The 16,172-nt window shown below is 40.6% G+C and overlaps 1 protein-coding gene across 1 annotated transcript in view; it reads right to left on the bottom strand.

Moving 5' to 3' along the window:
* The window catches only part of si:ch211-246m6.5 (von Willebrand factor D and EGF domain-containing protein), a 222,272-nt gene that overhangs the window by 33,834 nt on the left and 172,266 nt on the right, over window positions 1-16,172 (bottom strand). The window contains exon 20 of the mRNA XM_067987197.1: window positions 4,575-4,739. Within this exon, the coding sequence (XP_067843298.1) occupies window positions 4,575-4,739 (165 nt within the window). The remainder of the gene's footprint in view (window positions 1-4,574; window positions 4,740-16,172) is intronic.

The raw sequence follows: 16,172 nt of genomic DNA, 5'->3' as shown, positions 1-16,172 counted from the left end.
ACAGTTTACTAGAATGATACCCGGACTTCAAGGGTTAAGTTACGAGGAGAGATTACATAAATTGGGGCTGTATTCTCTAGAGTTTCGAAGGTTAAGGGGTGATCTGATCGAAGTTTATAAGATATTAAGGGGAACAGATAGGGTGGATAGAGAGAAACTATTTCTGCTGGTTGGGGATTCTAGGAGTAGGGGGCACAGTCTAAAAATTAGAGCCAGACCTTCCAGGAGTGAGATTAAAAAACATTTCTACACACAAAGGGTGGTAGAAGTTTGGTACTCTCTTCCGCAAACGGCAATTGATACTAGCTCGATTACTAAATTTAAATGTGAGATAGATAGCTTTTTGGCAACCAAAGGTATTAAGGGATATGGGTCAAAGGCAGGTATATGGAGTTAGATCACAGATCAGCCATGATCGTATCAAATGGCGGAGCAGGCACGAGGGGCTGAATGGCCTACTCCTGTTCCTATGTTCCTTTGACCTGGGTGTCCTTGTACATGAATCACTGAAAGCTAACATGGAGGTGCAGCAAACAATTAGGAAGGCAAATGGTATGTTGGCCTTTATTACAAGAGGATTTCAGTACAGGAGTAAAGATGTCTTACTGTAATTACATAGGTCCTTGGTGAGACCGCACCTGGATTATTGTGTACAATTTTGGTCTCCTTACCTAAGAAAGGATATACTTGCCATAGAGGGAGTGCAACGAAGATTCACCAGACTGATTCCTGGGATGGCGGGATTGTCGTATGAGGAGAGATTCTCTAGAGTTTGGAAGAATGAGAGGTGATCTCATTGAAACATACAAAATTCTTACAGGGCTCAACAGGGTAGTTGCAGGGAAGATATTTCCCCTGGCTGGGGAGTCTAGAACCAGGGGTCAGAGTCTCAGAATAAGGGGTAGGCCATTTAGGACTGAGATGAGGAGAAATTTCTTCACTCAGAGTGTGGTGAATCTTTGGAATTCTCTATCCCAGAGGACTGTGGAGGTTTAGTCATTGAATACATTCAAAACAGAGATCAATAGATTTCTAGATATTAAAAACATCCAGAGATATGGGAATAGTGCAGGAAAGTGGTGTTGAGATAGAAGATCAGCCATGATCTTGTTGAATGGCGGAGCAGACTCGAGGGGCTGGATGGCCGACTCCTGCTCCTATTCCTTATGTTTTTCTGCATCTTTTTCCCTCAGTAACTGATATTTCTAAGGGATTATCTAAAATAATTATTTGTTGCCTCTACATATTTGTGGGCTGTCATTCTCCACCAAAAGTCTCAAGTTTCTCCACAATAGAGGTTACCAGCACATGCACAACCTGGTTGGTAAATCTACTTTTTTGGAACTTGGAGTTCAGCCAATTTCCTCAAAAAACAGAACACTTCACACCCGAATCAAACTTTGACATTTATATTAAGTGGCTCGTCGGCTGCTTGAGGAGCATTAAAGGATTATTGCAAGTGTGTTGTGGTTGGCTGCTAGTTTTTAATTATCGCTAATGAAATCACATTTTCAGCCATACCTTCCAGCAATTTCACTAGTGTGTCATTAAACAGGCATTTCTCCCATTTTTCATTAGAAGATAAAAATTTAATCCAGTGTTTTCATTAAAAAAGATTTGCAGAGTATGCATGATCAGTTGTGTTACATATATTTTGCCAAAGATTGTTATTTTATGTTTGAAACTATTTACACAGTCCCTCAGCAGCCACTGAACATGATGTTTGACATATGGGGCTGGCTTCTCCTTCATGATCCCGCCCAAAAGCAGTGTGATAGCTGGATAAAATGTGGAAAAACCCCGGCAGTACAACCACCCTCCCCCCACCCCCACCCCTTCCCTGCTTCTTGGCCACTCTTTCCCCGCTTGCCGTATGCAAATGACAGTGAGGGAAGGCGGGACCGGGATTCCTGACAGATTTTCGTGGCATCCGCCCTATTTACTATCGCTTCCCAGAGCCACCATATGGAAGATAGCAGTAGCCTCTGGGAATGGTGGTAACTGCATGAAGCACTATGAATATTTTAATAAGTTAATCCTACCAGTGTATATATGGTCAACTCTGTTGAATTTGAACAAATGTAATGGTTCATTGTTAAATAATTATTTATCTGCTGCTTTATTATACTAATAATCACTTTAATACATTACTAAAAGAGTCAACAACACCAGTTGCTAATTGTCCACAAGTACCAGGAGGTCAGGAAAGACTGGTAGCACTATAGGTAAAATGGTTGTGCTCATGAGATGACGAACAATTTGTCCTGCGACTGGACAACAACATGGTAAAAAATGGTCAGGCATGTTTGAACTCTAGGAATGAAATTCCTCTTTTAATGAAAAATGTGAGAATGTCTGTTTTTGTTGTTGACTAATGATCCACTAACAAAATTGCATCAATATGTGGCTTTGAAATGAGTGCTTTCTCAGCATGTGATTTCATTATTGAATTGTGAACTGGAGAAAAAAAGGCACTCTCATTTTTTGTTGAAACGTAATTCCACCCACAATGCTCAAATGTGCTGATTTAGTCTGAAGCAAACCAATTTTAAAAAATCTGCAATAGGAGATCCCTATTATGCTGTTAGATCATTAAAAGCTAATTGCAAGATAGCGAATGTAGATCATTGTGCCACAATGGATTTTACTAGTGACAGCAAAAAGAATGTGTGGCATGCAGAAACAAAACCACATCATATCACTACAGTGAGTGGATTCAAAACACAGATGGGAAACATCTGCAAACAATCTATTCTGGAAGAGGTTTTAATGGGCCCAGTGAGTTCCAGGTTCACATACACTTGTAACTGTGCCATTTTGATTCAAGGCCCCAGGGTCATAGTAAAGCTGTTATTATTAAAAGGCCTACCTGCATTGTGGTTTAGGAATCTAGGCTTAGTCAGGCCATGAAAAAATTTCTACGCAACACTTTAAAGTACATCTGAATTTAATTTATGTTTTACTTATTGTAGCCGAAAATAACAATTGAGTTGTTGATGAGCCTTTAGGGGTACTTAACAGCACTGAAGGCTTTGTTGATGATTCTGTTTTACTTGAGCAACTATATATTTTTTAATTCATTCTTGTGATGTGGGCATCGCTGGCAAGACAAGCATTTCTTGTCCATCCCAAGTTGCCCTTGAGAAGGTGGTGGTGGGTCACCCTCCTTAACCATATATCTCAACTACAGGAATGATTTCGATATTCAGCGGATAACTTATGAAATAGATTGTCATCTAATACATTGAATACTGACTGTTAAAACATTCAAAAAAAGAACTGGATTGATTTCTGAATCAGTAGGGAGTGGAGGAATATAGATTTGGGTTCAGATGAAGTATGGTCAGATCAGATCCAGATATAAATATAACATTTATTCAGCCATAAGAACACAACACATTACCATTTAATTACTTCTTAACAAAAAATGCTCTGTAAATTAGATAAATAGGAATGAGCAATGTTCCTATCTATTTTTAAAAAAAACCCTATTTCCACGTAAGAAATACATAGGGCCAGATCTTGCTGGAAAAATAACGGCGTGTTAATGATGCATGCCATTATTAATGCGCAAATCGGTCAGCAAGTTCAGGGGATTGAGAGATACGTCATGAGCTGCCAATCTGCAGAACTTGCTGGTCGATTTACGCCTCTCCACCGCTTGCTTCACACAAACGGCATCTCGCCCTAAGCCTCCCAGTTATTTTTAAGAACTTTCTGGATTTTCACATTAATTGCCCATTAAACTCACCACAGAAAGTAAAGTCTGGTAATTAAGAGCGTAAGTACCTTTTTAACGATGTGATAATCGTTAATGCTGTGCCAATCAACCTCTCTGACTCAGAATGGGAACAATTTAAAATGTTCAATCTCATTCAATTGTTAGAGATTTTAAAAATGTCAAATTTTAATTTTTTTTTTCTTACTTTTCCTTTCTGTCTCTTTTTTCTCTCTCTCTTAATCCAAACTTTCTTTCCCTCTCTTTATTTCTCTTTCTCTACCTGATTTGACTCTAATTTACCCTACTTCTTCGTTGTTCCTCTATTCCTTTCTCAATCTTTAAATCTCATTAATTAAGGAGATAGACTGTTGGTTCCGCTATTAATTAAGCTCCCAGATGCCCTGTTGCCCTTGCTGCACCATTATCAGCTTGCACTCACAGCAAGTTACAGCGCAAAAATTTTTTGAGCTGAACGGTGCGAGAAAAAGTCTAACTAAGTATTATCGGAGAACGAGGGAACATTTTGAATGGGCCGGATCTTGCTGGAGTGGGGCACGTCGTGAGATGCCCCACTCCAGCAAGATCCGGCCCATTCAAAATGTTCCCTCGTTCTCCGATAATACTTATCAAATAATCTTTATTACTTTTATCTTAAAGCATTAAAACAAAGAACTCTAAGTTTTCAACAGCACCTTAATTAAAACAAAGTAACACCAGCTTAGGTTAAGATGACCAAATGTAATAGTTATCTGTACTATAGCTCAAAGAACTGAATTGATTATAAAAAAATTATAATATCAAGTACACTTGCTCTCATGTATTCATGGGTTTACAGTACTAAAATCACACTTACCAAGCCGCGGGATCTTCATACATGTTCGCCCGGTGCCAAAGAATCCTACAGGACAGCGACCACAAACAAAACCAACGTACGGTGGTTTCCGATCGAAACATTGAACTCCTGGGAAGCAGGGTTTATTTGCACAAGTAATTGTGTTCTGTGGGACAGTCATTAAGCCTAAATAAAAAGCAGAAAGCTGGTTTAGAAATCAGAATTGCTCATGATACAGAATCAAGCCATAAAACATACAAACAACTGGATTAAACTTTTTAAAAATGTGTTCATTAGTTATGTTTCGATGAGGAGACCTTTTCATCGAGAATACCAACCCTATAATCTTCCCATTAGAGTTTTAACCAGCACCTGAATAGGCATCCAAGATCTTAGTTGAGCATCTCACCTGAAGCACAGTACACTCTGACATAACAGCAATCCTTAGTGCTATACTGGAGTGTCAAACTAGATTAGGTTCTCATGTGCTGGCGACCTTCACTGTCTCCCATCCCGGTCATTCCCCTGCTACAATCCTCATCTGCACTCCCTCAAGTCCAAGGTCACAAACTTCAGCGTACGTGGTGCACAACTGGCCTAACCATCTATCGCTAGATCTGGTTTGACCAGGTCAAACTCTACTGGGCCTCGCTCTCTTCTGGCAAAATTATCTACTGCTCGAGGATCATCCTGAAGGGCAAACAAGCATAAGGAACTCATGGAGTTTTCTCCTAAAGACCATCCATTCAGCTGCCTCTGCTGCTTCCCCCGCCCAAAAAAATCAAACTCCCCCCCCGCAGTCCTGAACTCTCGTCTCTCTAGTATATCGCCAATCACCCCCCTTCTCTTCAAGCTCATCTCATCCATGAGGTCTAACTCCTGCACCATTGACCCCATTCCTATTTAAATTCTGATCACTGAACTTTTCTTCCTAGGCTCCATTTTAGCAGATATTGTAAATGGTTCCAAGACACTGTCCCTTACATTTTCAAAACCACCGTGATTGCCATATTCAAAAAAACTCATCCTCGATGCCTCTGTCCTCGATAATTACCGTCCCAGCTCCAACCTCCCTTTCCTCTCCAAAGTCCTTGAATTTATGTCGCCTCCCAGATCTGTGCCCATCTCCCCTGCAACTCACTGAGTACCTTCAATCAGTTTTCCATCCCTCCCACAGCAATGAAATGGCCCAAACCAAAGTCATGAATGATGTTCTCTGTGCCTCTGACCATGCTGCAGCATTCCTTCATTGTCCTTCTTTACCTCTCTGCAACCTTTTGACACATTCAATCATACGATCCTCCTTCAATGCCTCCCCTTGATTGTCCAGCCCCATGGGACTGCCCTTACTTGGTTTCATTCTTACATATTCAATCATAGCCAGAGCATGTCTAGCAATGACTTCTCTTCGCCCGCAATGTCACCATACTTGGCTCTCTCCTCTTCTTCACTTACGTGCTACCCCTTGGTGAAATCATGAGGTTAGCTTCCATAGGTATGCCGATGACTCTCTACCACTTCTCTCAATCTCTCCACTGCCTCTGTGCTGTCAGACTGCTTGTCTACATTCAATCTTGGATGAGCTGTAACTTCCTCCAGCTAAACATGGAAGACTGAAGCCATCATCTTCAGACCCCGGCAATGCCTTCATACCCTCACCACCAACTCTAACCCCCTCCCTGTCTGAGGCTGAGCCAGACTGTTTGCAGCCTCGGCATCCTGTTCAACACTGAGCTCAGTTTACGACTTTGTATCCTTTCCATCACAAAGGCCACCTACTTCCACCTCTATAACATCGTCTGCCTCTGTTGCTACCTCTGCCCATCTGCAGCTGAAAATCTCATCCATGCCTTTGTCACCTTCAGACCTGATCACTCCAATAGTCTGCTAGAGAGCCTTCCATTGCCCTCGGGCCATCCTCTAGTATTTTCTCGTACTTGGTTACAAAGCATTTATGGCAAATGCTAGGGAACAGTTTGCCTGCCTGCCATCTGAGAGGGGGAAATGATACATGATAACATGGGGGAGGCAGAAATAGAGAACTAAATTAAAATAGAAGCACAGAATTAAAAAAAAAATTAACAGAAAATAATTGACTGAGTCTTAATATAGATAATCTTCAAAGCAGAAAAGCTCTTTAATCCTATGTACGTTGCATGCCTATTGATATCTAAGTTGCCAAGGGCCATGACCACATCCTTTGAGCAAAGTTCTTTTTCTTGGATATCAAACAAACAGAATGAAGTACTACAATTAACTCATGACACAGTAACTTAAATCCATATTTATATATGAGAATTACTGTTTCTATTTCTTCAACACATATGCTACCATAAAGCCAGTAAGTTTTGAAACATCATCTTGGAAAAATAAAGTGCTGAAGAAAGCCAAGAGCTGAACCTAATGAAAGTAACTTCCAGAGACAATACGATCCTGTTGAAATTTCTCCCCATGTGCCATCTCTACATCATTGGTGGAAAAACAGACAAATACAAAGCTCTCAGAGGCCTGCAGGTTTAACCCAGCACCTCTTAACAAACCTGTTTGTTATCGGTATGGGTTTTTTTAATGCTTTTTGTTGTTTTGGTCTTTGGGCAGGTTACACATACACTTCCTTTAGAGTCATTTTGCCTGGCATCCTATACGCACAAGTATGAACTTGGATGAAAAATCCAACTTTTATATGCTGGAATTCAAGAAAACAGGGATTCTTGCAGCCTGCTTGGGAAGGACTGAAAAACTACCAGGTATAAAGTTGGCGATTAAAAGAAATTATAATTTCTGGAATTTTCCCATGATTGCCAGTACTATGAAATGAAGGTATACATAATATAGACTGGGAGGGGAGGGGGGGTGGACACTTCATAAAATGGATTTGTAAGCAGTTTCTACATGTTGGAGCATCAACATCCAGCACCTTAGTTTTGTGCCGCATTTCACTGAATTTTCTACCTCAATCATGCTGTAGGGATGAGTGGACTGGGCAATTCCCTGAAGGAGAAGGGAAAATTATGAGGGATGTCCCTGGCAAATTGATGTTTTTGCTTCCTGGTAGTTGGCGAAGATTAGCTTTGTGGACAGGCAGGGAGTAGGCTATCTTCTGTGCATTCTTATCCCTAAGGGCTTCTGGCCTGAGGAAGGACCTGTAGGTGGAGAAATGGGTAAAAGGGCACTTGCTCTTCATCAGAAAATAATGTACTTCCATTTGTTTGACCACTATTTTAATTACTACACTGTTATAAACTAACTGTTAGGTTTTTATCAAGTTTTTGAGGGTATGAATCCTTGTTGTCATTTGTTTCCCACAGATTGAATGCTTAGTACGTGGAAGTTGGTATTTAGCGACAGTTCAGAGAATCCTGTAGAATTGCTAGCATGCAACTTCTAACAGATATTACAGTCTGGAATATCCTGGAGATCGCTATAGACTGTCTCATTCTATCTCGGTATCTAATGCAGTGCACTAGATCGGAGGATCTTGAAAACTTCTAGCAGATGATTGCCTCTGGCCTAATAACAAGTGAGATTCTCAGGATAAAAGGATCTTAAGGATCACTTGTACAGTTTCCAATAGCCCAATATGTAACATTCTTCTGGTGGGCAGAAGGATTCCTGATCTTGTTGGTATGTGGTTTTTGCTGGTCCAATGTCCAGTGCAATTACTAAACATGCACTGTATGAAATAAAGTAATCCAAAGGCAGTGGCTGTGAAAAACCTGCATTTTTATAAGCTGTATTTCTCCAGAACACGACGGTACATAGAAACATAGAAAATAGGAGCAGGAGTAAGCCATTCGGCCCTTCGAGCCTGCTCCGCCATTCAATATGATCATGGCTGATCCTCTATCTCAATACCATATTCCCGCTCTCTCCCCACACCCCTTGATGCCTTTTGTGTCTAGAAATCTATCTAGCTCCTTCTTAAATATATTCAGTGACATGGTCTCCACAGCCTTCTGTGGTAGAGAATTCCACAGGTTCACCACCCTCTGAGTGAAGAAATTTCTCCTCATCTCAGTTCTAAATGTCCTACCCCGTATCCTGAGAATGTGACCCCCTCGTTCTAGATTCCCCAGCTAGGGGAAACATCCTCCCTGCATCCAGTCTGTCTAGCCCTGTCACAATTTTATATGTTTCAATGAGATCCCCTCTCATTCTTCTAAACTCGAGTTAATACAGGCTGAGTCGACCCTATCTCTCCTCATACGACAGTCTTGCCATCCCAGCAATCAGTCTGGTGAACCTTCGTTGCACTCCCTCTATAGCACGTATATCCTTTATTAGGCAGGGAGACCAAAACTGCACACAATACTCAAGGTGTGGTCTCACCAAGGCCCTGTATAACTGCAGTAAGACATCCTTGCTCCTGAACTCAAGTCCTCTTGCAATGAAGGACTACGTACAATTTGCCTTCCTAACTGCTTGCTGCACCTGCATGTTTGCTTTCAGTGACTGGTGTACAAAGACACCCAGGTCCCTTTGTACATCAACATTCCCCAATCTATCACCATTTAAATAATACTCTGCCTTTCTGTTTTTCCTTCCGAAGTAGATAACTTCACATTTATTCACGTTATACTGCATCTGCCATGTATTTGCCCACTTACTCAACTTGTCTAAATCACCTTGAAGCCTCTTTGCATCCTCCTCACAACACACAATCCCACCTAGTTTTATGTCATCAGCAAACTTGGAAATATTACATTTGGTTCCCTCATCCAAATCAATGATATATATCGTGAATAGCTGGGGCCCAAGCATTGATCCCTGCGGTACCCCACTAGTCACCGCTTGCTACCCCGAAAAAGACCCATTTATTCCTACTTTCTATTTCCTGTCTGTGAACCAATTTTCAATCCATGCCAGTATATTACCCCCAATCCCATGTGCTTTAATTTTGCACACTAACCTCTTATGTGGGACTTTATCAAAGGCCTTCTGAAAATCCAAATACACCACATCCACTGGTTCTCCCTTATCTATTCTACCAGTTACATCCTCAAAAAGTTCCAGAAGGTTTGTCAAACACAATTCCCCTTTCATAAATCCATGCTGACTTTGTCTAATCCCACTGATATTTTCCAAGTGACCTGTTACCACATCTTTTAAAACAGACTATAGCATTTTCCCTACGACTGATGTTAAGCTAACCAGTCTGTAGTTCCCTGTTTTCTCTCTCCCTCCTTCTTTAAATAGTGCGATTACTTTTGCTACCCTCCAATCTGCAGGAACTGTTCCATAATCTATAGAATTTTGGAAGATGACAACCAATGCATCCACAATTTCCATGGCTACCTCTTTTAGTAATCTAGGATGTAGATTATCAGGCCCTGGGGATTTATCAGCTTTCAGTCCCTTTAATTTCTCCAGCACTTTTTTATAAACAAATACTAATTTCCTTTAATTCCTCCTTCTCACTAGTCCCTTGGTTCCCTAGCATTTCTGGGCAGTTTTTTGTGTCCTCTTCCGTGAAGACAGAACCAAAGTATTTGTTTAATTGCTTTGCCATTTCCTTGTTCTCCATTATAAATTCTCCTATTTCTGACTGTAAGGGACTTACATTTGTCTTCACTAATCTTTTTCTTTTTACATACTTGTAGAAGCTTTTACAGTCAGAAGCTTTTACATAGTTCAGAATATTTAGCTGAAGATTCAGTTTGTCAGTGAACAGCTTGTACTAGGGTAGAATTTTTCTTTTCAAAATAAATAAGGTAAGTCATGTGTGTCCCCTCCTGAAGTAAGAATGATCATGTAGCTTTAAATAAAAGAGTTTGCAAAATATTTGTAATCAGCACTGTCTGGTGCTAATAACCAATATAAACCAGGGTTCTGTCTGAATGGATTCCACTATTGCATTTATCTGGTAATGGTTGTTATAAACTGTATTAAAGCATGTATGAGTTAGGGCTATGAAATGCTAATGCAGCTGCTTTTCATTACCAGCCTATTATTAACAATTTTGCAGTTACACATGTGGAAAAGGGATTGCTTCTAGACTACATGCTGTCGATTTATCTAACAGAGCTCAGAAAACAACTGTGGCTTTTCAGAAGGGTACTCCATAAATATGCTACGTAAATTAACGTAGTGTTTTATTAATTCATTAAGAGTAAGAGGATAACTAAGGAAAAAGTAGGGCCTATTAGAGACCAAAAGGTAACCTATGTGCGGAGGCAGAAGATGTTGGTATGGTTCTTAATGAATACTTTGCGTCTGTCTTCACAAAAGAGAGGATTAGGAACATCGGAACAGGAGTAGGCCATTCAGCCCCTCGTACCTACTCCACCATTTGATATGATCATGGCTGATCTGTGATCTAACTCCATATACTGCCATTGGCCCATATCCCTTAATACCTTTGGTTGCCAAAAAGCTATCTATCTCAGATTTAAATTTAGCAATTGAGCTAGTATCAATTGCCATTTGCGGCACCCTTTGTGTGTAGAAATGTTTGCTAATCTCACTCCTGAAAGGTGTGGCTCTAATTTTTAGACTGTGCCCTCTACTCCTAGAATCCCCAACCAGCGGAAATAGTTTCTCTCTATCCACCCTAACTGTTCCCCTTAATATCTTATGAAGTTCGATCAGATCACCCCTTAACCTTCTAGGATTGATGCAGACATTGTAGTTAAGGAGGAGTGTGAAATATTGAATGGGATAAACTTAGCGAGAGAGGAAGTATTAAGGGGATTAGCATCTTTGAAAGTAGATAAATCACCAGGGGTGGATGAAATGTATCTCAGGCTGTTAAAAGAAGCAAGGGAGGAAATAGCGGAAGCTCTGAGCATCATTTTCCAATTGTCACTGGATACAGGTGTGATGCTGAAGGATTGGAGGACTGCTAATGTTGAAACGTTGTTTAAAAAGGGAGTGAGGGATAGACCGAGTAATTACAGGCCAGTCAGTCTAACCTCGGTGGTGAGCAAATTATTGGAATCAATTCTGAGGGACAGGATAAACCGTCACTTAGAAAGGCACAGAGTAATCGAGGACAGTCAGCATGGATTTGTTAAGGGAAGGTCGTATCTGACTAACCTGATTGAATTTTTTGAGGAGGTGACAAGGAGGGTCGATGAGGGTAGTGCATTTGATGTAGTCTAGATGGATTTTAGCAAGGCTTTTGACAAGATCCTACATGGCAGACTGGTCAAAAAAGTACAAGCCCATGGGATCCAAGGGAAAGCGGCAAGTTGGATCCAAAATTGGCTCAGTGGCAGGAAGCAAAGGGTAATGGTCGACGGGTGTTTTTGTGACTGGAAGACTGTTTCTAGTGGGGTTCCGCAGGGCTCAGTACTAGGTTCCTTGCTTTTTGTGATATATATATTAATGATTTGGACTTAAATGTAGGGGGCATGATTAAGAAGTTTGCAGATGATACAAAAATTGGCTGTGTGGTTGATAGTGAGGAGGAAAGCTGTAGACTGCAGGAAGATATCAATGGACTGGTCAGGTGTGCAGGAAAGTGGCAAATGGAATTCGATCCGGAGAAGTATGAGGTAATGCATTTGGGGAAGGCAAGGGAGTGTACAATAAATGGGAGGATACTGAAAGGTATAGAGGAAGTGCATGGAGTGCATGTCCACAGATCCCTGAAGGTAGCAGGACAGGTAGATATGGTGGTTAAGAAGGCATATGGAATACTTTCCTTTATTAGCCAAGGCATAGAATGTAAGAGCAGGGAGGTTATGCTGGAATTATATTAAACACTGGTTACGCCACAGCTTGAGTATTTTGTACAGTTCTGGTCACATTACAGGAAGGATGTAATTGCACTAGAGAGGGTGCAGAGGAGATTTACGAGGATGTTGCCAGGACTGGAGAATTTTAGCTATGAGGAAAGATTGGATAGGCTGGGGTTGTTCTCTTTGGAACAGAGGAGGCTGACGGGTGATTCAATTGAGGTGTACAAAATTATGAGGGGCCTAGATAGAGTGGATAGGAAGAACCTATTTCCCTTAGCAGAGAGGTCAATAACCAGGGGGCATAGATTTAAAGTGATTGGTAGAAGGATTAGAGGGGAGCTGAGGAAAAATTGTTTCACCAAGAGGGTGGTAGGGGTCTGGAACTCACTGCCTGAAAGGGTGGTAGAGGCAGAAACCCTCAACTCATTTAAAAAGTACCTGGATGTGCACCTGAAGTGCCGTGACCTACAAGACTATGGACCAAGTGCTGGAAAGTGGGATTAAGCTGGGTGGCTTATTTTCGGCTGGCATGGACATGATGGGCCGAAAAGCCTCCTTCTGTGCCATAAATTTTCTATCATTCTATGATTCTTTTGCGCCACCCTAATAATGCATTGTTCTTAACTTGATTAAAATCAAATTACGTTTATCTATGACTTGCAATATAAAATAATTTCATAGATTTGTTGGAACGAAAAGTGAATGTTAAAGTCAAATTATTAGTATAAATATCAGGTTAGTAATAGTCCTACCAAAAATATGAGGCAGGGTTGACTTCCAGTCAATGGAAGCACAGTTGGCAGCTACCTTTAGCACATGAGCTGGACTGGTAAGCTATATTACATGACCTGAGCTACAAATATCTTTGGGGGTTCCCAATTTGGTGAGTTGGTACCCTGATTGGCTACCAATTAAAAGGTGACATCTGAATGAGATGTGTCAGATTGGCTCAATGTAAAACCATGGGATTAATGCCTGTAGAAGGATTTGTATATCTCAGTTTCTGCTGTGTCTCCAGTAGCCCTGAGTAACCATTATTTTACAATAATGGTTAGTCAGGCTACAAGTGGTTCAATTTTGCTCACCCTGGTTTAAATTTTGGTCATCCCAGCTAGAATTTCTAAAACTTTGATCCGGGCAAACAGCCATTAAGATATTTTGTTCAACTTTAATGTAGGCTGTATCATTCACTCATTTCATATGCAGAGCTTCAGCCCTATAATCAATCTGTAATTTGTTTAAAGCAAACTCTATTAGTAAAGCACTTAACAAAACATTCTAAGTATTAAACATACAAAATGATGCAATTCCGTACCGAAATGAATTGAGAACAGGTTAGTGCAACTATCGCACTCAATGCTTGTTATCATTTCCAGTTACTCATAAATGGAGAAGCTCTTCAAATGTGAGATCCTCCACCTTTCAAAATACTTATTAAAAAATAATAACATATTCCAATCATTTAAAAACTGGAACAGTGCTGTCTTTCCAGAGTTTAAAAAAAATATTAATTATTCTGCTTGCATTACTTTATTAAATGTGTGTTAGTTATTAAAGTACTATTAAACTGTTATTTCTCATAGTTAGGATATTAATTTAAATTTTAAGTACTACTCTACCACAGGAACTTAAATAAAGCCTTACCAAGTGATATTCACTGTAGCAAATCTCAACTAACTTGGATTAGCACCTAATTTGGAAATGCTCCAAATTCCAATGTATGAATGAAGCATAGGGCTAGTTATGATTGGTGCTGTGAAAAATTAAGGAATGGTTTGTGACTTGTGGTTACCTGAAAAATAAAGGAGGGGGAGATACAGATATTAACCAAATGGACATAGGAAAGGCCATCTAACATCTTTAAAAGACCGTCAGCATTGGTAGAAAACAGATCTTACTGCAACTTGCCGGAAATGACCGAATAATCAGCCTGTACAGTCTATAGAAACATAGAAAATAGGAGCAAGAGTAGGCCATTCGGCCCTTCGGGCCTGCTCAGCCATTCAAAATGATCATGGCTGATCGTCTAACTCAGTACCCTGTTCCCGCTTTTTCCCCATATCCCTTGATCCCTTTAGCATTAAGAAATATATCTATCTCCTTCTTGAATACATCTAATGACTTGGCCTCCACTGCCTTCTGTGGTAGAGAAGAAATTTCTCCTCATCTCGGTTCTAAATGGCATACCCCGTATCCTGAGACTGTGACCCCTGGTTCTGGACTCCACAGCTAACGGGAACATCCTTCCTGCATCTAGTCTGTCTAGTCCTGTTAGAATTTTATATGTTTCGATGAGATCACCTCTCATTCTTCTAAACTCGAGTGAATATAGGCCTAGTCGACCCAGTCCCTCCTTATATGTCAGTCCTGCCATCCCAGGAATCAGTTTGGTAAACCTTTGTTGCACTCCCTCCATGGCAAGGACATCCTTCCTCAGATAAGGAGACCAAAACTGCACACAATACTCCAGATGCGGTCTCACCAAGGCCCTGTATAACTGCAGTAAGACATCCTTGCTCCTGTACTCAAATCCTCTTGCAATGAAGGCCATCTTAAGCACTGTTTCCTTGTCATCTCAAAGCAGTAGAATAAAAGAATAATCATAGGATCAACCATTAGCGTTTGAAGAATTCTAATAGCAATGTCTGCACAACAGCCTATGATATCAAAGATTAAATGTTTTCTTAACGTCTTTTCCAGTATTTCTGATCCATTTGTTAAAAAAGGAAATTTAGTATTTATACTGCTGAAAGCACGAACAGACACTGAGTTTAGAGTTAAAAAAAATCAACAGAACTTTGGACTTAGATCATATATTCCAGCTGGAAGGATGCACTGTTTATCTTGGGAATCCAGCCTGTAACTATATTGCTGGAATTCAGTATTAAATGATTGTGAACATACTTTAGTTATACTGAAAGGCAGTGATTAATGGCAAAGTGCAACACTGGAGATAGTTACAGCTGTTTTTTTAATGCACAAAAGGTCTCTAGGACAAAGCAATATTACTCCCAAATAGAGGCAGATGGTTTAAGGACAGATAACATAGCGCTCAATGGGCTGTCATTATCATCTATTCATCCTTTAACTCTTTCCATCGTAAAGTTTCTTCAGTGAACTGAAGCTTATTCTGGAGTCTGATAAATTTAGACCTAATGGTGTTCTGCATTTCTGCTGCAAGTGAAGGGAAGAATTGGGATATCACGGAGTATTTGTGCTGAGATGCTATTATAGCGACCAAGGAACTAATCTAAGTGGGTCTGACATAAATGATTCTCCTGTGAATGAATCAGCCATGTTTGGATGTGCCATCCCCCTTTCCTCACTTGTAATGGAACATGACTTAAACTGTGCATTTCAAAATTAATTATTTGACATAACTTATTGGTACAGCAGAAATGTAATTCAAGTGTAATGGGTACAGATTTGAAATCATCGCTTCATAAAATGTTTTGCAAATCTAACTTGTGGATATATTTTTGAAAGAGATTGATGGCTTTAGGTCATAGGTCTGATTTTGAGGTGTTATAACACATTTTTGATTTTCAGATTACAGGGTAGATTTTAATTATTGGGCAGCTGGTGAAGTGTGAGGGTCGGCCCCCTGATTTCTGAGGTGGGATGACAGGTCCACTTCGAGGACCAGAACTTATTAACACGCCACTGACGAACCTCAATATGGCATCGCCCTGTAGCAATATTGGGCAGCCCATAAGCCGACACAGCCAGCAAGAAGATAGGTCTGGGAGGGAGTTGAGGGGCGGGGGCGGTGCGGGGTGGGTGCGGGGTGGGGCGGTGCCTGAACCGGCAGCAGCCCACATTATTCTTGTGGAGACAGGAGCAGAATTCCTGATCCTCGTGACCCACAAAAATAATTTTAACACTTAACTTTTCGGGCCTTTTCTCCTGCGTCGCCAGGCTTTACTGAGTGGAGCAT

This window comes from Heptranchias perlo, chromosome 7, assembly GCF_035084215.1.
Source record: "Heptranchias perlo isolate sHepPer1 chromosome 7, sHepPer1.hap1, whole genome shotgun sequence".
Lineage (NCBI taxonomy): Eukaryota > Metazoa > Chordata > Chondrichthyes > Hexanchiformes > Hexanchidae > Heptranchias > Heptranchias perlo.
The sequence above is the reverse complement of the archived record's forward strand: the minus strand, read 5'-3'. Positions and strand labels throughout refer to the sequence as shown.